This window comes from Spermophilus citellus, assembly GCF_964194105.1.
Source record: "Spermophilus citellus genome assembly, chromosome: 18".
NCBI classification, from domain to species: domain Eukaryota; kingdom Metazoa; phylum Chordata; class Mammalia; order Rodentia; family Sciuridae; genus Spermophilus; species Spermophilus citellus.
The window spans coordinates 3818706-3844755 of record NC_138200.1 but is presented as its reverse complement, the minus strand read 5'-3'; the positions used below and the strand labels follow the sequence as shown (position 1 = coordinate 3844755).

General features: G+C 45.8%; 1 protein-coding gene across 6 annotated transcripts; it reads left to right on the top strand.

Moving 5' to 3' along the window:
• The first annotated feature begins 259 nt into the window (after window positions 1-259).
• Window positions 260-25523, top strand: ZNF331 (zinc finger protein 331). 6 transcript variants are annotated; one of them, XR_014019741.1, is made up of 8 exons: window positions 270-472; window positions 1084-1154; window positions 15333-15391; window positions 18870-18975; window positions 19229-19298; window positions 20464-20590; window positions 21974-24561; window positions 24652-25523. XR_014019741.1 is itself a non-coding variant. In XM_081275178.1 (7 exons), exons 5-7 carry the CDS (start codon window positions 19260-19262, stop codon window positions 23227-23229), a joined length of 1422 nt encoding a protein of 473 aa, XP_081131304.1. In that variant the 5' UTR covers window positions 260-336; window positions 1084-1154; window positions 15333-15391; window positions 18870-18975; window positions 19229-19259; the 3' UTR covers window positions 23230-25523. The 6 variants fall into 6 exon arrangements, 5 of the variants coding, with proteins under 5 accessions (XP_081131304.1, XP_081131303.1, XP_081131305.1 ...); XM_081275178.1 differs by having other exon boundaries at window positions 260-336; window positions 21974-25523; XM_081275177.1 differs by having other exon boundaries at window positions 21974-25523.
• The last annotated feature ends 527 nt before the right edge of the window (window positions 25524-26050 follow it).

Here is a 26050-nt window from a genome sequence, read left to right as displayed (position 1 = left end):
AAATCGCCGGCCGGGCGCGTGCCGCACAGGGTGCCGCGCTCACCCCGCGCCTCCCGGGGGCCCCTGCGCAACGCGCCAGGTCGCTGGTGCTCAGCCCCGTTCCCATGGATACGGCCCGGGTTTCTAAGGACACCGTCCCGTGTTCTGGGGCCTTTGGGGTGCGCGGGCGCCTGTGTACGGGGAGGCACCTTGCGCATGCGCAGGTTGCCGCGGTGGGCCAACGTGTCGGTGGCCGGTCCCCGGTCGCGGCCAGTGCGCATGCGCACTGGCCTAGCTGGTGGCAGGCGTGGGCGGGCTTGACGCGGGCTGTCCGCTGTCCCCGTAACCATGGCACAGGTGCGTGAGTGGGCGTCATTGGTGTCCATGGGAACGCGCTAGGTGAGCGGCTGTGCCTGTGACGCAGCCTCCAGCCTGCCTGGTGCCTTCAAGCCTGGGCTGACCGCCGGGCTTTGTGGCTTCAGCTGCGACACAGGTGTGTGCGGGGCCTCGGGACGACGGGTCCGAGGGCGCAGAGGTGTGCGGGCGAGGGAGCGCCCCCCTCGGAGGCAGGCCGGCCAGGCGGCAGTGGGTGTGACCGGTAGCGGCGCGAGGTCCCGGGACCTGCCCCGGCGTGCGCTGGGTGGCCTGTTCTCCCCTGCGGTCTCTGCCCTCACCTGTGTCCGCATACCTGCCCCAACGATGACCGACAGGGACCCGGAAGGGCTGGAGTGGAGCCCAGGGGTGGAGCTGGTGCTTAGCACGCAGGCCTTGGGTTCGATCCCCCTTCCCAAAAACACATGGTCGGGAGGTGACAAGTTTTGGAGAAGCAAGTGCTCCCCTGCCTCTGTGCAGGATCCTGAGTGACAGGAGAAAGCCCCAGGTCTATACTTCCTGCTCTTTGGGTACAGGTACCTGATGTGGGAGACAGGCTCAGCCCCGTGCTTCAGGACAGGAACTTGGTCCTGGACCCCAGAGATCTCTGGCCCTCTTATTTCTAGTTGATTTTACTATGGCCTGGGACAACTCTTCCTTCACGTGTATTTTCTAAAGTGGCCTGTGCTCCAAAAAGTCACTGGTGTTGCTTCATTCTCCTCTTTCTCCTAGGCCAGCTTTAAAAAAAAAAAAAAAGTCATCGTAAGGCAGAACAATTTGTACAACTGAAAGTCAAGGTTCAGGTGAGTTTCCTTTTTGTTCCTTAAATGTCTTGTGCTAAGATTACTTTTAGGACTTTTACTTTCCTTGGTCTTAAATGTCTTTCCTAAAAGCATCTTATCCCAGTAATTCCTCCCCAGGATGTGTCAGGGCCATGCAGTGGCCTCAATGTATTCTCCTCTGACCGAATCTCTTCAGGGAATATTCACAGACTCATTTGGAAAATTGTTCACATTTCCTGGTGAGCTCTGCCTTTCTAAGAATCTGATGGTATTTTCTATACCTCCTAGAAGCTAATTCTAGTGCTTTATATTAGTGTGTGGTTTGAAGGGGAGGGGACTGGATTTTAAATGGAACCAGCACTAGATTTCTTTGACATGAGAGTAATGGGTTATTGTAATTGTTTATTTTTTTTTAGCAACATTAGTGTTTCAAAATTTTTATGTAACTGACAAATGACAAGTCATAAATATGGTGTGCAACTTGATGTTTTGATTAGTGTATATATTGGGGGAATGATTGAATCATACCAGGATGTTCCTGTTACGTGTGAGTACAAAACCTGTACCTTTGTAGTGGATTTCAAGTTCAGGTAGTGTGAAGGCTTCACTTTGTTCTTTTTGCTCAATGTTGCTTTGACTATTTGGAATCTTTTGTGATTCCTTGCAAAATTTAGGAAAGAGTGTGTGTGTGTGTGTGTGTGTGTGTGTGTGTGAGAGAGAGAGAGAGAGAGAGAGAGAGAGAGAGAAGTGGCGGGGTTGTAGAAACTGTGGATCACTTTGGTTAATGTGGCCATTTCAACTATATTGATTTTTCCAAACCATAAATGAGGGCTATCTTTCTGTTTATTTGTGTTTTCTTCCATTTCTTTCAACCATGTTTTATACTTTTCCACATACAGGTCAACTCCTAGATGAGATTTATCCCTAAGTGGATTTGTTTGTTTTGGTTTGGTGTTTTTGTATTTTGATACTATAATGATACTGCTGTCTTGATTCCTTTTCAAATAGTTCATTGTTAGTGTACAGAAATGCTACTGACTTCTCTGTTATTTTGTATGCTGTGCCTTTACTGAATTCATTTATTATTTTTAATACCTTCTATTGTGTTTTTTAAATTTAGGGTCATGTCATTTGCAAACAATTTCTTCCTTTCCAGTTTGGATGCCTTTTATTTCTTTTTCTTGCCTAATTTCTCTGGGCTGATACAACTAGTCCTGTTTTGATTAGAAATGGTAAGAGTGGGCATCTTTGTCTTGTTCCTGATCCTGAATGAAGGGTTTCAGCTTTGCTCTTCATTATGATGTTAGCTGTGTGCTTGAGATATATAACCTTACTGTGTTGAGGTATTTTTTTTTTCGCATCTTTTGAGATAATCATGTGGCTTTTGTCCTTCTATTAATTTGGTGTATCACTTTCATAGACTGATGTATGTCGAACCATACTTGTATCCCTGGGATAAATCCCACTTGATCATGTTAAATGTTCCTTTTAATGTGCTTGTGAGTTCAATTTGCTAGTCTTTGGTACTAGGGACTAAACCCGGAGTCATTTTACCACTGAGCAACATATCAGCTGTTTTTTTAGGGCCTCACTGAACTGAGGGGTTGGCCCAAACTTGTGTTCCTGCTGCCTAAGCCTCCTGAGTCTCTGGGATTACGAGCATGCACCACCACACCCAGATTCTCAGAATATATTTTAATTTCACTTTTATTGTCTTCCTTGAGCCATTAGTGTTTATGATCATGTTTTTTTTTAATTTCCACATAATTTAAACTTTTCTAGCATTCTTCCTGTTATTGATTTCCAGGATCATAATGCTATAGACAGAAAGGATACATTATTTAATTTCAGTCTTATAACATTAGCTAAAACTTGCTGTGTGACTAAACATATCTTGGGCAAGGTTTTGTGTGCACTTGAGAATGTGTATTCTGCTGCTGTTGGATGGGGTGTTGTGTATGTGTCTATTAGGTCTGTTTGTTGTAAAGTTAATTCCAGCCTAAGGTTTCCTGACTCTTCTGTCAGGATGATCTGTCTACTGTTGGAAATAGGGTATGGAAGACCCTGCTATTGCTGTATTGCTGTCTATTTTTCTCCATATTCATTAATATTTGCTGAATTTATTTAGGTGCTCTGATGTCAGGAGTGGCAAATATATTTACAAATAATAAATTATCTTGAGGAATTGATACCTTTACGATTATAGAATGACCTTGCTTTTTCCACAGGTTTCAAATTCTATTTTGTCTCATAGATGTAGCTGCTCCTGTCTGGAATATTTTTCCCCTCCCTTTACTTTTCTATGTCTGTCCTTAAGGCTAAAGTGTGTTAGTGTGTTTCTTGCAAGGAACATATTACTGGATTTTTTTTTTTTTTTTTTTTTTTTTTTTTGTACCAGGGATTAAACTCAGGGGCATTTAACCACTCGGCCACATCCCCAGCCCCTTCTTTCTTTTTTTTTTTTGGTGTGTGTGTGTGTGTGTGTGTGTGTGTGTGTGTGAGCGTGCGTGTGTGTGTGTGTGTGTGTGTGCTGGAGATTGAGCCCAGGGACTTGTGCATGCTAGGAAAGCACTCTACCAACTGACCTATATCCCCAGCCCCTCACCAAGTTTTTAGGGCCTTGCTAAATTGCTGAGGCTGGCTTTGAATTTAGGATCTTCCTGATCTTTGTTTACTGTTGTATTTCTTTTTTCCAATCTTGGCTGTTGTTCTCTATATGTCCAGTTTTTCTGGTAGTATGTTGCACTCCACCACTGAGCCACATCCCCAGCCCTATTTTGTGTCTATTAGGTCTGTTTGGTGTAAAGTTTATTTTATTTAGAGGCAGGATCTCACTGAGTTGCTTAGCACCTCAGTCCTCCTGCCACAGGGATTTCGTGTGGCTGGTAGTATGTTTTGGTCCTTTACCTTTTATGTATCTTCCAGACACTCTGCTATTTGTCATTACCATAGGACTACATAAAGCATCTTTAATAGTTGTTAGTTTAAGCTGATAACAACTTAGCATTAGGGGGGGAATTATAACATTATGCCCATATTATGTTAAGTCAGATTTTACACCTTCTAAATTGTGTACCCTTCAACAAATCATTGCAGCCGTCTTGCAGCTATCTTTTGTTGGTCGGGGTATTTGTTTGTTGCCTCCAACTCGGCCCCTCCTACCCCACTCTCCTGAATATATCACCATTCAGAATTAGAGTTTTGTGCACTTACCTTTATTAGTGAGTTGTATACTTTTCTGTGTTATCATGTTGTTGCTTAATATCCTTTTGTTTCCACTTAAACTCTCTAGCATTTCTTATACAGCAGATTGCAGGGTGATGGACTCTCAGCTATTCTGTGTCCTGAAATGTCATCGTCTTCATTTATGAAGGACAGCTTTGCTGGGAATCCTCTTCCTGAGTGGATGTTTTTTCTCTCTGTTTTGAACAGATCATTTCACTCCCTCCTGGCCCACAAAGTCTCTGTCACAGTGTCTACTTTAGCCTCACAGAGTTTCCCTTGAATGTGATGAGCCTCCTATCTGTCACCACTCTCCAGTATCTTTGTATTTGACTTTTGATAGTTCGATTATTATAATGTATTTCAAAATATTCTTCTTTGGATCAGTCTTGCTTAGAGTTGTTTTAATTTCCTGAACTGGGTACCCAAATCCCAACCAAGATTTGGGAGGTTGACATGTAGAATTTGAATTGCTTTCTGCTTCTTTCTCTCTTTCTTCTCCTTATCAAATGTGAATAATCTGTAAATTTTTTACTTTGATAGTATCTCAAAGGTACTTCATCTTTTTTTTTTTTTTTTTTTTTTTTTTTTTTTTAGTTGGGCAGCAGTCATTTCACAGGGTTCCATGGATCTAGGGGCAAGAGTGACAAGTCAGGAGGGCCACTTGAACCCTCCCCCTAAACAACTCCTGCCTTGGAGAGGCCAGACCTCTGGTCCTCCATTCTGCCCCTTCTGGACCCAGCTTTCACCCTAACGTTTTTCCTGTTCACCTCAGGACTTTCTTTCATATCCTTCTCCCTAGGAAACCCTTCTCCTCTTTCCTTTCTCTTGCTCACCTGCACAGTTTGCCGGGACAGATCCCAATTTCAGGCATACGCATGCCCTCCCAGGTGCCCTTAGTGGTACCTACACCTCCTTTTTACAAACACCTTATTCCATCCAACAGTTTTTCCTGACATCCTTGTTTTGACAATTGTGATCCTCTCCTCTTAATATTTATCTACTCCCTAAAAATATTTGTATGTCCCCCTCAATTCTTTTATTTTTTTTTCCCAGTACCAGAGTTTGAACCCAAGGATGCTTAACCACTGAGCTATATCCCCAACTCTTTTTTTAATTTTGAGACAGGGTCTCACTAAGTTGCTGAGACTGACTTTGAACCTGTGATCCTCATGCCTCAGCCTCGAGAGCCACTAATATTATAGGCATGTGCCACTGCGCCCAATCCCTCTCATTTTTTTTTCTTTATGCATTTTTTGCCTGATGGTATTTTGGGGGGAGGAAGAGGTACTGGGGCTTGAGCCTAGAGGCACTTTACCATTGAGCTATAGCCCAGGTTGCCCAGGCTGGCCTGGAACTTTGTGGTCCTCGTGCCTCAGCCTCCCAAGTCTCTGGGATCACAGGTGTGGCCACTGTTCCCAGCCAGCTCTCCATTTCTTCTGGGTAGTATCTACAGCTTTATTCCTTTCATTTGTTGGTGTCATATTTTCCCGATTCTCCCTTTTCCTTGCAGCCTTTGACTGGGGTCTGTGCACTTGAGAGAGCATACACCACTTCCAGTCTTTACGTGGCATTTCTATACATTACACTAATCCTTAGGACTCCAGGCTGAGTAACTTACTCGGGGCACTGTGGAGTGGAGGATGAGCCAAGTCACTCAGCCACCACGGAGTTCCCACTGGGGTCTGTGCTTAGCAGGCCTTTCTCCAGGTACTCTACAGCCCAAGGTCCTCTCTGCCCCTAGGTATATCATCTGTCTCCACGACCCTTGCCCTTTGAAGTGGCACCTGGAACTCTCCAGGGTCCACAGGCTCAGTCCTATTACTGAGTAACAGATGGGTGTGGCATTGTCTAGCCCCTGGGTGGACGAGCAGTATTGGCATGGTGTACAACTGAGTGTCTGGAACCAAATGTTAGGGCTGCTTCAGGGTCAACAACCAAGATCCAGGCCTTCAGACCTCTCTCTGGGGCAACAGTGGGTGTGTGTCCCAGAATTTCCTGCACAGGTGAGCCTCCTGTATTACTATAGTTGAAATGATCTGGAGCTGATTTCTGTGGCTGCTTTCAGGTACAACAGTGCGAGTAAGCTCAGCAGGTCAGCCTACAGGAGCACTGACCAGGTGTACCTCCCTCAAGGTCCCCAAACTGGCAGAACCACTCCACAGCCCTAGCAGAGAGGGTCCAGGTAAGAGACTCAGGGCCAACACCTCATCTGCTGTGTTACCAACATCTGCAGACTTGCAAGATACACAGCCAGGACATGAGGCGCTACTGTGCCCTACTCTGCCTGAGCCCATCTTCAGCAAGTTTTAGCAACAGAATCAAGGCCAGAGGGGAATGTGGTAGTCCCCACATAGTGACAGGGATGTTTCCAGTTCTTGAGCTGAGACACTCTTTCTGTCCTGGGCTCCATCAGGGTATCACATATTCCTACTTGAACTTCTAAGCACCCACAGAGCCTGCTGCCCATGGTGGCTGTGGCATAACGGGGAGGAAACACAAGGCAGGGACCCCCATCCAGCCACATTGCTGTCTTCACTCTCCACTTTTCATGAATTTTACTTGACCACTTTCAGATGAACCAGTATTACAAAGAGTTTCCTACACCAGAGTTAAGAATATGGGGCATAGTGACAATTAATAGCCCACTTTCTACTTGTCATATAAGTTAAGCTCCATGCTTTACTCAAGTTTCCCTTCCTACCTAAAGTTCATCTGTTCCAGCTCCCTCTCCAGGACAAAATGTGACATTTCATTGTCAGAGCTCCTTAGATTCCCCGCTGTGTCTGTTATTGGGACATTTCTTGTTTTTTATGTTGACATTACTTAGAGGTGAAGTGTTAAACAGGATAAAATTATGGAATGTTAATAGTCATAAATCATAGTGTGCATGAAAATTTTTAACCATTTGAAATTCTCCTTTCAAGAGACACTTTGTAGGTCTCAGACCCAACGTAACATTTACTTGGTCTTCAGTACAATTAGGAAAGGAGGGTGGCCAGGTGTGGAGAGACCATTCTCATCACTGAACACCCTCTGTCTGCTCCGCACAGCTCCCTGGCTCAGTCTGCTCAGGCAGAGAGTTGCTCTATTATGTTCAGGGTCTTATTCAGTAGCTGAGATGTGGTCAAAGATGTTCAAGTTCAGGGAGAAAACTTGTTTGAATCAGTTTTACAGTGTTAGAGCTTGTGTTCATTTCCTTTGCTGCTGAAACAAACACACACAGTTGGTGGCTTAAAACATCAGTGATTTGCTGGGCATGGTGGCACACACCTGTAATCCCAGCAACTCAGGACACTGAGGGAAGAGGAGTACAAGTTCAAGACCATCCTGGGCAACTTAGCAAGACTCTGTCTCAAATTTTAAAATAAATAAATAAAAACAACTGGATATGTCAATCAGTGATAAAGAACCCCTGGTTCAATCCCCAGTACTGCAAAATTTAATTAATTAATTAATTGAAAAGGGCTAGGGATATAACTTAGTGATACAGTGCCATGGATTCAATCTCTAGTACCACAAAAAAAAAATAATTAATGGATTAGAACAACAACAACAACAAAAAGATACCAAATCCAGGCAACTTAGCAAGCTTCTGTCTCAAAATGTTTCCCTACCTTCCCAGCCTCAAAAGGCTGTAGCACTGCTTGGCCTCTGCCCTTCAGTACTAGTACTTTTTCTTCTCATCAAAACCACTTACATGGGCTGGGGCTGAAACTCAGTGGTAGAGCGCTTGCCTAGCATGTGTGAGGCACTGGGTTCAATCCTCAGCACCACATAAAAATAAATAAAATAAAGGTCCATCAACAACTAAAGACAAATTTTTTTAAAAATCACTCACATGTTATACCTTATAGGATTAATGTCATGGTTTGAAACTAATCCCATAATAAAACATTAAAAAATACAGCCTTTCAGAATTAGATTTTCTATGATTTTCTAGTTTGTTTCACAAAACATGACAATCATTACTGGGGCCTGGTGCTTTAAATATATACACTATACAAGTAGTAAATTTAGAATATGTAAAAAAGAAGAGGGAGTAATTAAAAATATTCACACAAACCTCCCTCATCAAAGGGAGTGCACAATTCAAGTCTCTTACCAATGTTCCCAATTTGATATCTTCTCAAATTAGAATCTCTCAGCTTCATTTCTGATGCAGAATCATGCCTCTGCCCCCTGCCTGCTTGTGGAGAGGGAACATTTCCTCTTTGTGTGTCATAGAATCATTTGTGCCAATATTGCTAAATAAAATGAATTTCATTCTTAACAGGCTCTGAAAGTTGTTTTTAGTTTGCATTCATTATATTGGCAGCTGGTTTAAGAAGCTCATACATATTCCGATGTAAGAAAAAAAGGAAAATGCCAGGCAGACGTGGGACACACCTGTAATCCCAGCAGCTCTAGAGACTTAGGCAAGAGAATCACAAGTTCAAGGCCAGCCTCTGCAACTTAGCAAGCTTTTGTCCCAAAATAAGTAAAAATGACTGGGGGTATAGCTCAGTGGTAAAGCACCCTGGGTCCAATCCCCAGCATAGAAAGGAAGGAAATGGCAGCTTGGATTTTATTCATAAACATATATTAAGGGATGTTTAATGTTACTGATTTTTAGAATCAGCAGCCAATTTGTACTGAATAATCATAACGTGTTCTGTGTAGATTATCTCAATCTTCATAGCGTCTTATCATACTAGTGAGGAAGCAGACACAACTTAGTACCTGTCAGAGCTTAGAATCACATCCTGAAAGTCAGAGCCTGCATTCTTTTTGTTTTGTATTGTTTTTGTTTTTGTTTTTTGTGGTGCTGGGGATTGAACCCAAGACTTTGGGCATACAGGGCAAGAACTCTACCAACTGAGCTATATCCCCAACCCCAGAGCCTGCATTCTTAATTTCACCAAGATATCCCTTACCAAGTTATCCAGACCTTTCACAGTCCACCTCCATCTCTTACTGTGAGATATTTCTCTTTTGTTTGTTTGGTGTTTTGTTTGTTGTTTTGGTTTGGTTTGGTTTTTGTACTGGGAATTGAACCCAGGGGCGTTAACCTATGAGCCACATCCCCAGCCCTTTTTAGGGTCTTGCTAAGTTACTTAGGGCCTTGCTAAGCTGCTGAGGCTGGCTTTGAACTCATGATCCCCCTACCTTAGCCTCCCGAGCTACTGGAATAATAGGCATGCACCACTACGCCTGGCCTTGATTTTATTCAAAATTTTATTTCCTGGAGGACTGGAGGTATGGCTGAGTGGGAGGTATAGCACTTGCCTAACATGTTTGAGGCCCTGGATTTGATATCAAGCACCACAAAAATTTTAAAAAATGTATATATACATGTGTATATATGTAACTTATTTATTCATTCTCTGGAAAATCTAGGTTACATCAATGAATTATATCACTGGTAGCATCCTGGTCGTGATATTAAACTATAATATAATTACTAGTTGGTATAAATGGGTGAAAGATACACAGGATATCTCAGTATTCTCACAACTGTATATGAATCTATAATTCTCTTAATTTAATAAGAAGCCCCCTAACCAATCACATATGTAATCCCAGGTACTTGGGAGGACAAGGCAGGAGAATCTCAAATTCAAGGCCAGCCTCCACACCTTAACAAGTCTGTATCAAAATAAAAAGAAGCAGGCATAGTGGCACACACCTGTGGTCTCAGGGACTCAGAAAGCTGAGGCAGGAGAATCACAAGTTCCCGGCCAAGCAAGGCAAATTAGACTCCATCTCAAAATAAAAAGGGTCGGGATACAGCTCAGTGGTAGAGTGCCCGTAGGTTCAATCCTCATGTCATAAAAGTAAGTAAATAAGTAGGGGGAAAAGGGCTGGCATTGTAGGTAAAACAGCCCTGGCTTCAGGTGCCAGTACTGCAAAAAATAAGTAAAATAAAAAGAAGTGCAAGAGCTGTGGCATACTCCTACGTTCCAGTCACCCCAGGAGGCTGCGGCCGGGATCACAGGCTTGAGGCTAGCCTGAGCAACAAAGCATGATTCTATCTCAAAACCTAAAAATTTCAAAAAATAACATTTTTCACAAAAACAAATTAATCCTCTAAGTAAGCTTAAGCATACATTTGTGAACTACAGTTATTTCCTTGATGATTTTCAAACTGTAGAGTCTTTAGTCAGACTCCGGCAGCTAAGTGCCTGAGGTCTCCAGAGCCCGTGACATTCCAACTTGGAGGTGAAGGCATGATGCCAGGGCATAGCTGCTCCCTCACATGGTCTTAACCCACCAAAGGGGGATGCTGAGGAGGAAGCTCAGGCAGCCCCTGGTCGAGGCCTGCGGAGAATGACAGGCCTGGTGCTGCTCCAGGAGCTGCTGGGAAGGGACACTGTTGTGAGGATTGCTCAGTAACAGGTCTAACGCCCCAGCCCTGTGCAGGTGGAGAGCTGGTCTTCAGGTCTCCCTCCTTACCTCCTCTCTCTAACATGTCCGACCACAGGTGCAGACTAATCAGGTGGTGACAAGGGCAGAAGTACAATCCACACTCCCTTCACCACCTGAAAGGAGGCAGCACAGAGGGAGCCGTCAGTGTCCACAAGGCACAGTTTGGAATTGGAGCCACATTCCAGTCAGTGCTCCACCTGTGTCCCTGGGTAGACATCAGAGAGCTGGTTTGGGTATTGCTAAGTGCCAGGAAACAAAGGAAAGGTTTTCAGCAAATTAGTCCAAATTAATATCTTCTGAACTCTTCCTGCACACTCAAGGCTAAACTTAAAAAAAAAAAAAGTTGGGGGTTGGGGAGGTAACTCAATAATGGAGTGCTTGCCTAGACTCCAAATCTTTTAATCATTTACAAGTACATGCACACATGTTAAAGGAACACATCACTTGTTTGACTCATGAGGTATACAGTTGTCCAGCAGTATCTCAGTGGAATTGGTCCCAGTACACACACACACACACACACACACACCCTCCCTCCTCTGCAAGAGCAGATATCAAAATCCACACATTCTCACGTCCCTTGTCTCGCCCTTTGCCCAGGTGTGCCAGGGCAGTGGAGTAGGTTGTAGACATGCCAAAGAAAGTGCCTGGAGGGGCTGGGATTGTGGCTCAGCGGTAGAGTGCTTGCCTAGCACAGGCGGGACCTGGGTTCGATCCTCAGTACCACATAAAAATAAAGGCATTGTGTTGTGTCCATCTACACCTACAAAATAAATGTGGGGGTTTTAAAAAAAAAAAAAAAAAGAAAAGAAAGTGCCTGGAGACAACATGAGAGATGGGATCACTCTGGACGCAAAGCTGTCATCGTGAAGATATTGATGATGGCACATCAGATCACCCCTACAGCCATGCCCTGGTGGCTGGAATTGACTGCTGTCCCCACAAAGTGACAGCTACCATGGGCAAGAAGAAAAATCACCAAAAGCTCAAAGATCAAGTCTTTTGTGAAAATTTATAATTACAATCACCTCATGCCCAAAAGGTACTCTGTGGGTATCCCCTTGGACAAAACTGTCATCAACAAGGATGTCTTCAGAGATCTGCTTTTAAATGTAGGCCCGTTGGGAGGCCAAGATTAAGTTTGAGGAGAGGTACAAGACAGGCAAGAACAAATGGTTCTTCCAGAAGCTTCAGTTTTAGATATTTTTATGTGTTCCCATCATTTAAAACAAAATTAAGAAAAAAAAAAGAGGCCAGAGACGACACCACAGAGAGTTCTGTGGTGACAGGCTGAGCATACCTCTGACCCTTGTGCTGCTTTGGCAAACAGAGCCCCCCCCCCCCCCCCGGCCACTTCACAGCACTCTGCCCAGAGCAGCTAGCTGGACACGTGACACAGTGCCCTCAGTTCTGCAACCGTCCCCACTCAGGGGGGTTTTACCTGTTAGGCTTCGGAAGCAGCAACATTGTTGGCATCAGTTTGCTGAGTTTGCTTGTATGACCAGCATCCCAAGGAGCACCTGTTGTGCACATGCAAGAAAGTAGCTTTTGCCAGGCATGGTGGCATGCACCTGGAATTTCAGCAGCTCAGGAGGCTGAGGCAGGAGAATTACAGGTTCAAAGCCAGCCTCAGCATCATAGTGAGGCCTTAAGCAACTTAGTGAAACCTTGTCTCAAAAAATAAAAAGGGCTGGGGATGTGGCCCACTGGTTAAGCACCCCTAGGTTAAATCCCTGGTACCCCCCCCCCAAAAAAAAAGTAGTTTCCACAGGTAACACAGACTTGCCCTAGTTCCCAGTGTGCATAAGAGAAATCTAGTATCCTCCTAGATAGTGTATCTGGACGTTCCTGCCCAGACTTGCTCTCATTCACTTGGCTAGGATTTTGGGAACAGAAAGGGGGTAATCACATAAACATATATTGGAGAAAAGATAGTCTCTTCAACAAATGGTGCTGGGAAAAGTGGACATCCACATGTAGCAAAATGAGATTAAACCTCAATCTCTCACCCTCCACAAAATCAAAGTAAATCAAGGACATAGGAATTAGACAAATGATGCTGCACCTGCTAGAAGAAACTGTAGGCCCGATTCTCCATCCTTCCGCAAGACTCCTAAGGTGCAAGAAGTAAAATCAAGAATCAGAGAGCCTGCAGAATGGGAGAAAATCTTTGCCACCTGCACCTCAGATAGAGCATTAATCTCCTGGATATATAAAGAACTCAAAAAACTTACCAAAAACCATATAACCCAGTCAAAAAATGGGCAAAGGACCTGAACATGCACTTCACAGAAGAAGAAATATGAATGACCTATAAATATATGAAAAAATTCAACATCTTTAGCAATTAGAGAAACGCAAATAAAACTACACTGAGATTCCCTCTCACTCCAGTCATATGACAGTTATCAAGACTACAGGTAACAATAAGTTGGCAAGGATGAGGGGGGAAAAGTACACTCATAGCACTGCTGTTGGGACTGCAGATTTGTGCAAGCACTCTGGAAAACAACATGGAGAGCCCTCAGAAAACTTGGAATGGAACCACCATTTGACTCAGTTATATACTCCTCAGTATATACCCAAAGGACTTAAAATCAGCATATTTCAGTGACACAATCACATTAATGTTTATAGCAGCTCAGTTCACAAAAACCAAGCTATGGGACTAACCTAGGTGCCCTTCAACAGATGAATGGAGAAAGAAATGTGAGGTAGACACACACACACACACCTACAATGAAATATTACTCAGCCATAAAGAATAAAAGTATGGTGTTTGCTGGTAAATGGATGGAACGGGAGACTATCGAGCTATGTGAAATAAGCAAGTCCCAAAAAAACAAAGGCTGGTTGTTCCCTCTGATATGAAGATATGCAGATGCTAACACAATAAGAGGGGGTGGGGATAGAAGTTCATTGGATTAGACAAATGGAATGATGAGAAGGGAAGGGGGATGAGAATAGTAGAGACAGTAGAATGAATCGGACATGACTTTCCTATGTTCATATATGAACACGACCAGTGTAACTCCACATCATGTACACCCTCAAGAATGGGAAGTTATGGTCTATGAATGTATGTCAAAATGCACTCTACTGTCATGTATATCTAAAAAGGACAAAAATACATAGGTTTGGGGGGGGGCATTCAGGGACACGGTGTTTGACTGCCCTGCCCCCTTTTCGAGGATGATAGTCCTTTATAGAAAATGTGGCGTTTGTATAAACCTGTACACATCCCCTGGTGCACTTGATATGGCCTCCCGATGAGTCACACCTACTGCGACGTGGACGCGGTGGGCGCTGTGGCACTGGAGGTCGCGTGCACTGGGCACCACCGCAGGCTGCACTGCCTGGTTTGTTAGCCCAGCGTCCCCCTCGCTGTGCACTGGCCGGGGCCTCGCTGCGTCACAGTGGCCCTGTGTCTGAAGCCCTCTGGCTTCTGGGTGGGCCCCCGCCGCCTGGCGCGGGGGGTGGGATGTCCAGCGCCGCGTCTGCCGCGGCCCCTCCCGCGCGGCCCCCGCTGCATGCTGGGAAGCGGTGCGAGGCCTGGGTGCCATGGAAACGCACACTCTGCGGCGAGGGCAGTTCCGATATCACGGGGGCAGCGTCCCCAAGAGGCCCAAGACAGGAGTTGGAACGAGCGTGTTCTCGTGTGTTGCTGGGTGTGCGCGAGCACAAGGAGGCCTGGGGGGGGGGGGGGCTCCAAGCTCTGCGCATGCGCCTGTCCTGGCCCGGGGTCGCAGGGACCGCAAGCAACACGTTGTGTGGGGGCGTGCAGCCCTGACGCGGAGCTGTGTCCCGGTAACGGTGACGCAGGTGTGCTGTGTGCGTCACCGGGATGCGGGGCGCCAAGCAGAGGTTAACGCACTTGCTCCACTGTGTGGACTGCTGTCCATTGCTGCGCAGGCAGCGGGAGGCGGGAAGCATCCATCCGTCCGGAGCCACCTCTCCACTCCGGGAGCCACAGGTGTGTGGGCTGCTGCCGAGCGTCTCCGTGTCCCGAGGTGTGACAGGCTGAGCCGGTGGGTGTGACGCGCCGAGGTACAGTCCGTGGTGGGGTGTAGGTTTGTGAGACCATGTCTGGCACGGATTTGTGCTTTTTGGGTGGCTTTTCAACAGATGGCATTTTTGGTGATGACAGATGTGTGATCTTGCAACCTATAGTTTGTTTCCTTCCTGCTTCTACTGAGTAGTACCTACCTGAGAGCAATGGGCCCCAGGGGACAGAGATCAGAGCCTGAATCTCCTTATGAAAATGACCAACAAGGACAAAGACATGGTCGTGAGATGACAGTTTCAGAGTCCTAACTGTTCTCCCCACGGGCGATCTGGACGAAAGAAGATGGCCTAAAAGTGCGGGGTTTTTTAGGTGATGGGAGATCACCCTGAGCCAGCAGAGCTGCGTCACGTTCCAGAACCTTAGTGTTTGAGCCTGGTGCTCAGGGAACTCTCAGACATTCAGGACCTAGGGACAGGTGTACCTCTAAGTGTGCTTTCTGTGTTAGCCTGTGCAGCAGAAAGACCCTGGTGCCTCATTCTTGTTTTCCCCTCTCCCCAATCCAGCTAAAGAGAAAGCATCCTCAGTTGGAAGACTAATCACACATCGTGAAGTCAAGGTTCAGGTGAGTTACATGTCTTGGTTTTGAATGATTTTTCCCTAGATCTTGACAAGAGACTTAAAGGTGTTCATCAAGAGCATATTGTTCTTGCCTCTGCTTTTTTTTTTTTTTTTTTTTTTAACCAGGGATTAAGCCCAGGGACACTTAACCACTGAGTCACATCCTCAGCCCTTTAATTTCGAGACAGAGCAAGAGCAGAGTTGCTTAGCACCTAGCTTTTGGTGAGGCTGGCTTTGAACTTGCGATCCTCGTGCCTCAGCCTCCCAAGCCACTGGGATTACAGGTGTGTGCTACCACACCCATCTTTTTCCTACCTTTTTTAGCTTTCTGAAAATAGAGTTGTGATGAGGATGAAATTTTTTAATACACTTAAAAACATATTGAGGCCCCCTAAAGCATAAGTGCTCAGGACATGCCAGCTTTAGAGGCTGTGTGGAGAGCCTGGGTGTTCACAGTGAGCCACATCCATGTGAATGTGACTGTATACTAAGAGGTCATACAGTGAACCAGAGCTTCAGACAGCCCAGCACAGGAAGCTCATCTTGAGGCCCTTCCTTGAGCTCCATCTATAACTTTCCAAAATTATAAAATGCACTCACACATATACCATGTTTATTATACAGTAGTGTTTGTTGTACAGTAATATGTCAGTGTTTTCCCCCTTAAAGAAAAACTGTGATTCCATGGCATTAAGAAAGTGTATCTTTGGGCCAGGTGCAGTGGCGCATACTATAATCCCAGCAGCTAGGGAGGCTGAGACAGGAGGATCACGAGTTCAAAGACAGCTTCAGCAATGGAAGGCACTTAGCAACTCAGTGAGACCCTGACCCTACTAAAATACAAAATAGGGCTGAGGATGTAGCTCAGTGGCCAAGTGCCCCTGAGTTCAATCACTGGTATCAAAAACAGAAAATGTATCTTCAGACTGGGGTTTTAACTCAGTAGTAGAGTTTTTGCCTGGCACGTGTGAGGCACTGGGTTCAATCCTCAGCACCACATAAAGATAAATAAATAAAATAAAGATATTATGTCCAACTACAACTAAAAAATAATAATAATAAATTAAAAAGTGCACAGTCTGGATGGCTTAAAAAAAAAAAAACAGATATGTGTTTTGCAGTTTTGAGGCTGGAAGGCCAAGATAAGGGTGAAAACCTGGTTGCGTTGGAGTGAGGCCTTCAAATTGCAGACTGCCCTTTCCTACCGTGTCCTCACATGGCATAATGAGAGCTCAGGGCTTAAGGATCCTTTTTGTAAATGCATTAATGCCATTTATGAGGATCTCACCTTCTTGACATAATCATTTACAAAGGCCCCACTCCTGGTCCTTCACCTTGGGGGACAGGATTTCAATTTAGGCATTTTGATTGGACACAGCATTCAGTCAGCAGGGAGTCTGCAGAGGCAACTTGGCTACATTATTTGCTCAAGGGTCTGATTTGTGTTCCAAAGACAGGGAAAAGATAATCCAGGACAGTAAGGTGATAATGATTTTAGCAACACCCTTTTTGCAATATTAGGCCTTATATCGAATTTCTTTGTTGCTGTAAAAAATTACCATAGATTTATTGGTAACAGAGCCCTAGTGGTCACACATCTGAAATCAGCCTCCCTGAGCTGAGACCAAGGTGTTGGCAGAGCTCTGGTCATGTTCCTAGTAAGGGTTCCTGCAGCTGCTGGCCCTGTGTGGCTTCTGACCCTTCTTTTACCAACAAAGACAAGTCAAGTCCTTCCTGTCACCTCATTCTGACCCTGCTTCTGCCATCACATCTTTCTCTTCTTAACCCCCCCCCCCTTTGCTTATGGATCCTTTCGGTTACATTGGGCTCACTGAGATAATTCTGGATAATCATCCCTATTTTAAAGTTCAAAGGCTAGCAATTTTAAGTCCATCTGCAACTTTAACTTCCCTTTGCCATTAAGGTGACATTCACAGTGCCAGAATTACCATGTGGATATCTTTGAGACAATGATGCCTGACACAGACCTGTCTATTCAGAGTTTGACCAGTGACTCCAGTGTGCCTGCTCCCTACCAATGTGACCCTTTTTGTAGGCAAGCTGTGTGAGTGTGTGTGTGTGTGTGGCTGAGAACTGAACCCAGGGCCTCCCACATGCTAGGCAAGTATTCTACTACTGAGCTACACCCCAAGGCTCCTTTTTATTCTTCATGTTATTTCTTACAATGGAATTAACACTGACCTGCTATAAAATAATTGAGACCCCAAGAGAGCTCATAAAGAAGAAATTTAAATTATCCACAATCCTTAGGTACAGTGGCCATACCTGTAACTCTAGCTACCTGGGAAGCTGAAGCTGGAGAATCACAAGTTCCATCCCAGCCTAGGCAACTTACAAAACCCCATCTAAAAAAAAAAAAAAAAAAAAAAAAAAAAAAATTCTAATTGTACCATTCAGAGAAAACCACTTTTAAAATTTTGGTATGTTCCAGACCTCCCAACAGTCGTTCATAATTAAATTCAGGATTTTAATGTTGTTGTTTTTTTTTCACAGAACATCCCAGTATGTGCTGATGAACAATGCTACAATATCACTGGGTACTTTACAAGTAGGGACTGAACAAATTACACCTGCAAGATTCATGAACACAAGTAATAGATGTGGGCAATATAAGTAACATTTCCAGGATAAAAGAATAGGGTTGCAGCAGTTAAAATGTTCATACATACACATGTAATCTTGGCAATTGAGGAGGCTGAGGCAGGAGGATCCCAGATTTGAAGGCCAGCTTGAGAAACTTAGTGAGATACCATTTCAAAATAAAAACAGCTAGGATATAGCTCAGTGGTTTGGCACTTGTCTACCATATATGAGGCCCTGGGATTAATCCCCAGCACCACAAAGGAAACAAACAATTTCTAATTTCTCAAGCTGTCATCTTCTCAGATCAGTCTCTGAGCTTGATTTTTGATGCAGAATCATGTCTCTGTTCCCCTGGGTGCTTGTGGAGAGGGAGCATGTTTTCTGTAATATATCAGAATTTCCTTTGCTAATTTGATTAAGAGTTTATTCTTGAGATCAGGTTCTGAAAGTTTTTAGTGTTGATTATATAGGCAGCAATTTTGAACAGCACAAACTTCAGCCTAAGAACAAATGGGGAAGGGCAGGCTTGACTTTCTTTTATGAAAACATTAAATGGGACCTGGGATATCACTGGCCTACCATGAGCAAGGCCCTGGGTTTAATCCCCAGCACCACAAAAAAAGAAAGAAAGAAAGAAACCTAAATGGATGTGTGATGTTCTTGATCCTCCATAACAACAGCTACCTTACATCCATCATTATGTATGACTAGGTGTTTGGGTTGATTATCTTCCTTATAATTGAGACGGTTATGGCTTATAATCTTTTCATTCCACACTATGAGTTGGTACTGTCACTCCAGGTTTGGATTCGGCATTGTGGTACTGTAGTGGACTTCAGCCTGGAGACACAACTGATCTTCTGTATGGTTAATTTCAGTCTCCAGATCAGCTGCTTCCGTGTCTCCCAGTCCACCCTGAATCACCGGCTGCTCTCTCCAGTGTGGTCAGCCCCCACCTGAAACAAAGAAAGGCGTTCCTATCAGGTACGACAGGTTACCTCACAGAACAGAATCTGGTGGCCAAGGCCATGTGCAGCTGGGCTCTGGGCTCCTGGGGGGCCTGGATTTGTCCAGTACCCCTTCACCTTCCCCAGGGTGTCATGTTCATGTGCATGTTGGGAAGAAAGGGTGAGGAGTGAGGTCACATTAGGTCATTTGGAAACCCAAACTGCAGGTGGTTTTTATGTCTCTTTTTTTATTCCTTTTTTCATTCTCATTTTTCATTCTGACCCCCCAGATTCTGTGTCTTCAGTGGAAGAAATCCCAAGATGACCAGTCAAGCCCAGAGGTCTGACGCCATGGCCCACGTAAGAGCGTATTACTTTTCATTCTTAGAATATGACAGTCAGGCTTTTGGGATCGTTGTGAATTGTCCTGAGCTGCTTACTCGGTCTCCCGTACACTCAGTTTTTTCTCCAGAGAACTGTTGAAGTGATGCAGGAACCAAGCCTCTTGAGGGGTGCTCAGTCCTGTCTGTGGCTTGCTGCCTTAAATATGTTGGTCCCACTTGACCTCAAGAGGAGACAGATTCTCCGCTGATCTTGTTTTCTGGGTGCACAGGAGGGAACTTTCAGATCCACTGATCTCAGTCTTAGCATGCAGTGAGATGCCGGTCTGGGGGGCTTTCACAGTTGGGCAGAATTAGATGTGGCTATGAGGAGGGCCTGTGGACACAAATCACGTTCCCTCCCCCAGTATTGGAAAGTGAGCCAAGGGCGCTTTACCTCTGAGCTACACCCCCAGCCCTATTTTATTTTTGAGACAGGGTCTTGCTGTTGCTAAGGCTGACCTTGAACTTGCAATCATCCTGCCTCAGCCTCCCAAATAGCTGGAATTACAGGCATGAGCCACTGTACCTGAATTAGCTTTTGTCATTACAGAGGAACACTGTTTAAAGTCTGCTCTGGCATGATGGTGAATTTGAGGCTTGAAAACATTAAAATATGCCAAGCCCTGTCTTCTAAAATAAAAGACCTGATTTAAAAAAAAAAGGAGAGGCCGGGGTTGTGGCTCAGAGGTGGAGCCCTTGCCTAGCACGTGTGAGGCACTGGGTTTGATCCTCAGCATCATAAATAAATAAATAAATAAATAAATAAATAAATAAATAAATAAATAAATAAATAAATAAAGGTATTGTGTCCATCTGTAACTAAAAATATTCCCAAAAATGGGGGGGGGGGATACTGTGGGAACCCACACTGGTCGGGCATTTACAAGACACTGGCAGGCTCTGCTGTGAATTCAAGGACAGCTGGGACTACCTTGTCTACTCCTCCCGGGCAGGTGCAAGTCAGGGTGTGGGCTGCTTCCCGTGCCTCAGCAGGGCTCAGTGTGGGGGCACACAGGGTCCTGCCCCCAGGCACTGGTGCCTCAGCCTTCCTGTGACCCACTGTATTTATCCCACCCCACCCAGGGAAGCCACTGTCTCTTCTCTCATCCTGAAGCCCTTTCTGTCTCTCATCCTGTTTGCAGGGTTCGGTGACATTTTCAGATGTGGCCATAGACTTCTCTCAGGAGGAGTGGGCCTGTCTGACCTCTGCCCAGAGGGACCTGTACTGGGATGTCATGTTGGAGAACTACAGTAACCTGGTCTCACTGAGTAAGTCGTCGCCTCCCTGTCTTGGACTCTGCTGCCTGGAATGTCTGATTTTCAGGAACACCTCTCAGGAGACTAGCCAAATGTCTGCCTCCTGCTCCCAAGGGAACGTTCTGAGCTCCGCAGTATGGAAGAGGACATTACACACCTTCATCTTCCCATCTGCCACTTATCTTCCCACCTTTGTCTGGCCTCCTGTGTGTCTCTCTGCCTTAGTAACCAAGGGGTGAATTGGAATTCTGGGGTATTTATTCCATGGCCATCTTCAAAGAAATGAAGCTTTATCTTAGGCTACCATGTTAATTGCTCTTAATGGTCTTTGGTACTTTGAGGATCTACCTCAGACCCCCAGGTTATTTGTTTTTTTTTGGGGGGTAGTTATTGGGGATTAAACCTAGGAGCACTTAACCACTGATTCACATCCCCAGCCCTTTTTTATTTTTTATTTAGAGACAGGGTCTCACTGAGTTGCTTAGGACCTCGCTAAGTTGCTGACAGTGACTTTGAACTCACGATCCTCCTGCCTCAGCCTCCTGAGTCTCTGGGATTATAGGCACACACCCCACACATGGCTCCAGGGTGATATTTTGATACATGTATGTGGTAATAGTGATCAGATCAAGATAATTAGCACATCCATCACCTGAAACATTTATCCTTTGTTTGTAGCCAAAGCATTTAAGTCCTCTGTTCTGTGTCTACTTTGGCACATACAATAAGTCATGGTCAACTGTAGTCCCCTGTAGTGGTGTGGAGCACTAGAACACACTCCTCTTGTCCAACGGCAATCTTGTGCTCCTTTGCCAACCTCACCTACCTCCCTCCACCCCCACCACCTCTGGTACCCACTGCTCTACCCTCTACTTCTGAAATCGCCTCCTTTAGCTTCCACATGAGAGAGAACGTGTGGCATTGATTTTTCTGTGCCTGGCTTATCTTAGGCTCCTCCATGTTGCCCAAAGGTTAGAAGCTTATTCTTTTTTATGGCTGAGTATAAAAGCACAACTCTCCAACTGCATGTTTGTGTTGTTTCATAGTCGTTCTGCGTTTGATTTTCTTGGATTTTCTAGGAATGCCATCACATCATCCACAGAGTGTTCTTGTTTCATCTTCACTTTTGAGATTTTTCCCTCTAACTCCTTTTACTGAAATGTGTCAGCTGACAGGAAACGACGGGGCTTGGCCACCGATATGCTCTTCCTATTTGATGTTAGTGGCAGTGACTCCAGTGCTTCCCCTTTGACTGTTGAGGTGCCAGGAGTAGAATCTGCACTACCAGGAGCTCGGGGTGACCCTTGTTTGTTCTACTGAAGGCCTTTAGCTTTTGGCTTGGGGTTAGGTTTGATTTTGTTTTCCTGTAAAGAAAATATGTTGTTTTTCTTTCAGATTTGGAATCATCCTATGAGGCTAAGAGTTTAGCTATACAGAAGAGTATTTACAAAATGAATCTTCACAAAAGGAATTCAGGTAGCAAAAGTAAGTCTCATCCCCCGAACAGGATGCCTGAAGGTGAGTCTGAAGTCCCACAGGGCTCTCAAGAGAGAAATCGCAGCCGAGTAAAAGTCAACTCGAGAAAGGCGCCTGCCAGCAGAGACCGCACCCCTCCGAGACCCCACGCGCGGCCGCACGGCAAGGAGAGCTCCTACGAGTGTAAGGAGTGCGGCAAGGCCTTCAGCCGCGGCTACCAGCTCAGTCAGCACCAGAAGATCCACACGGGCGAGAAGCCCTACGAGTGCAAGGAGTGTAAGAAGGCCTTCCGCTGGGGTAACCAGCTCACTCAGCACCAGAAGATCCACACCGGGGAGAAGCCCTACGAGTGTAAGGATTGCGGCAAGGCCTTCCGCTGGGGCTCCAGCCTCGTCATCCACAAGAGGATCCACACTGGGGAGAAGCCCTACAAGTGCAAGGATTGCGGCAAGGCCTTCAGGCGCGGCGATGAGCTCACTCAGCACCAGCGGTTTCACACCGGGGAGAAAGACTACGAGTGCAAAGACTGTGGGAAGACCTTCAGCCGTCTGTACAAGCTCATCCAGCACAAGAGGATCCACAGCGGGGAGAAGCCCTACGAGTGCAAGGACTGCGGCAAGGCCTTCATCTGCGGCTCCAGCCTCATCCAGCATAAGAGGATCCACACTGGCGAGAAGCCCTATGAATGCCAAGAGTGTGGGAAGGCCTTCACGCGGGTCAACTACCTCACTCAGCACCAGAAGATCCACACTGGGGAGAAGCCTCACGAGTGCCGGGAATGTGGGAAGGCCTTCCGCTGGGGCTCGAGTCTTGTGAAGCACGAGAGAATCCACACAGGTGAGAAGCCCTACAAGTGCACAGAGTGCGGGAAGGCCTTCAACTGCGGCTACCACCTCACTCAGCATGAGAGAATCCACACCGGTGAGACGCCTTACAAATGTAAGGAGTGTGGGAAGGCCTTCATTTATGGGTCAAGCCTTGTCAAACACGAGCGAATTCATACAGGAGAGAAACCCTATAAGTGTAAGGAGTGTGGGAAGGCCTTTAGTCACGGCCATCAGCTCACACAGCATCAGAAAACACATATTGCAAAGTCATACACATGTAAGGATTGTGGAAAGGTATTCAACCATGCGAACCATCTTAGAGAGCATCAGAAGACACATAACAGCTGAAACCTCCCAACACACACGACACACCAAGGCCTCCCTCCTGCATTCACTCCTTCCTCAACATGAGGGAAACCCATGATTTAATTTAACATAAGAAAGCCTTCACTGGTCATCCTTCTAATTACAGAACATCACAAGTCATACTAGAGGCAAACTTGGAGAGTTGGAGAAGTCACTTTTCTTAATGAGTATGACATGCTCGGTCATTTTTACTGGACAGGTTGGCTGAGCAAATGCACAGAGCTTGCCAATACCATTCCATCTTTTTTTATGTTTGAGGTTCATTCTAGGAACAACTCTGCTGATGTAACGTGAGGAGGCCGTTAGCCATGACCCGTCCCCTGCCAGTTATCACCATCCACCTCTACCCCCAGTGAGACACACAGCACTCTGCTCATCGCCTGTGCATTACAGATGCTCCTTGGCACACAGTAGGGTCATATCCCAACAAACCCACCCTACTTGAAAAGACATTCACAACTGCATTTAATACACCTGACTCAACAAACATCGTAGGTCAGCCCAGCCTACCTGAAATGTGCCCAGAACACTCCCATTAGCCTAAGTTGGGCAAAATCATCTAACACCAAGGGTATTCAATAATAGTGGTGAATGTCTCACCTAACTTATTAAATATTATATAGAAAGTGAAAATCAATGGTTCTATTGGGCACACTTTCCACCATTGGGAAGCTCTAAAATAGTGATTCTTTTGGGCACACTTTCCTCCACTGGTACGTTCTAAAATCAGTGGTTCTCTTGGGCACACTTCCCACCATTGGGAAGCTCTAAAATCAGTGGCCGTATTGGGTACGCTTTCCGCCATCGTGAAGTTCTAAATCAGTGGTTCTACTGGGTAGCTTTCCGCCATCGTGAAGTTCTAAATCATGGCTCTACTGGGTAGCTTTCCGCCATCGTGAAGTTCTCAATCAGTGGTTCTACTGGGTAGCTTTCCGCCATCGTGAAGTTCTAAATCAGTGGTTCTACTGGGTAGCTTTCCGCCATCGTGAAGTTCTAAATCAGTGGTTCTACTGGGTAGCTTTCCGCCATCGTGAAGTTCTAAATCATGGCTCTACTGGGTAGCTTTCCGCCATCGTGAAGTTCTAAATCAGTGGTTCTACTGGGTAGCTTTCCGCCATCGTGAAGTTCTCAATCAGTGGTTCTACTGGGTAGTTTCCGCCATCGTGAAGTTCTAAATCAGTGGTTCTATTGGGTACGCTTTCCGCCATCGTGAAGTTCTAAATCAGTGGCTCTACTGGGTAGCTTTCCGCCATCGTGAAGTTCTAAATCATGGCTCTACTGGGTAGCTTTCCGCCATCGTGAAGTTCTAAATCAGTGGTTCTACTGGGTAGCTTTCCGCCATCGTGAAGTTCTAAATCATGGCTCTACTGGGTAGCTTTCTGCCATCGTGAAATTCTAAATCAGTGGCTCTACTGGGTACGCTTTCGCACCATCGTGAAGTTGAAAAACCTTGGCTGTTTTGGGTACACTTCTTGCACATTATGTTAAAAAGATGAAAGTTGAAATATCTGTAAATCCAGACCGTCTACATTTGTAGAATGCATGTCATGTGCATTGTTTGTACACAGGGATAATCACACCTACCTAAAACTGCTATGTGGAAATTAAATGTTCGGTACATGTAAACTCTCTGAAAATGTATCTGGGGTATTGTTTCAGATCAGTATTTATCACCTATTGTTCTTGTGATCATCACCATTCGTGTTCTTAGTGAGTTATCAAGACCACCTGGAGTGCAGTGAGTTTAGAAGAGATGATCAAACATCTAGGCTTCAGAGAGCACAGAAGATGACTGTCACATCTTGGGCTGGACAGTCATGTCGGTGCACAGAAGGCATGGACATAAAAGGTTAAGTGCAAGGCCTGTGAAATGATGCTGCAAGATGGAGAAAGGGCAAGCAGATGCTCACTCTGCATGCACCTACGAGGGACTCAGAAAACAGACCAGCTAAGAGGGGAAGAGTAAGCACTTCACAGAGAAGGCTCAGCAGCGGGGGAAGCACATGGAAACAAGCTCAGCATCGTGGCTCTCCAAGTACAGTGCCAGTGAAGACGGGGGCGCCGGATGGCACAGGTCAAAGTCACAGCAGCTGAGACTATACTTCAAGTGTCTTACCACGAAGGACAAGTGAGGTGAGGACGTGTGTGATTCAGTCATTCCACATTGTATACATGTATCAAAACATCCCTTTGTACTCTGTAAATGTAACATAAACAGTAAAAAGTGTAATTCAGTTATTTGTCAAAAAATACTAATAAAGAAATTTTTAAAGGCACATTTGAGCTGGACTCTTGGGGAGGAGCTAGGGCTGTCCAGAGCCTTGCAGAGGAGGCAGGCAAGTGGCTGTCCTGGGGAAGGAGCCAGGCCAGCTCTCCCGGGAGGCCTGAGAGAGCAGTCAGTCTCAGAAGGGACCTGAGCCACCGTAAGCTCCTGAAGTGAGGTCCAGGTTGTCTCTGGGGAAAGCCAAGCACTGAGCAGGAGCTGAGACTGCGAGGGCTTGTGTCGGAGAGAGGAGAGCAAGCCTGGGCCATGGGGACCAGAGCTCAGGGCCAGGTTCTGGGAGACTGATGAGGGCGGGCTGGGGGTGGGGCTCAGGAGCTGGGAGGGGGGCCTGGGAGGTGCGGGGGAGCTGCCTCAGCCAGTGGAAGACCCTTCAGCACAGGGCAGACAGCCGTGTCTGGGCCCCGGGGTGTCCTGTGGAGGTGGGCAAAGGCTCCAGAGCAAGATCAGAGCAGGGCTGAAGTCTGACTCTTCTCAGGGTTGGGGCTGCATGTCAGCTAGAGCTACTTAGTGCTCACTGTT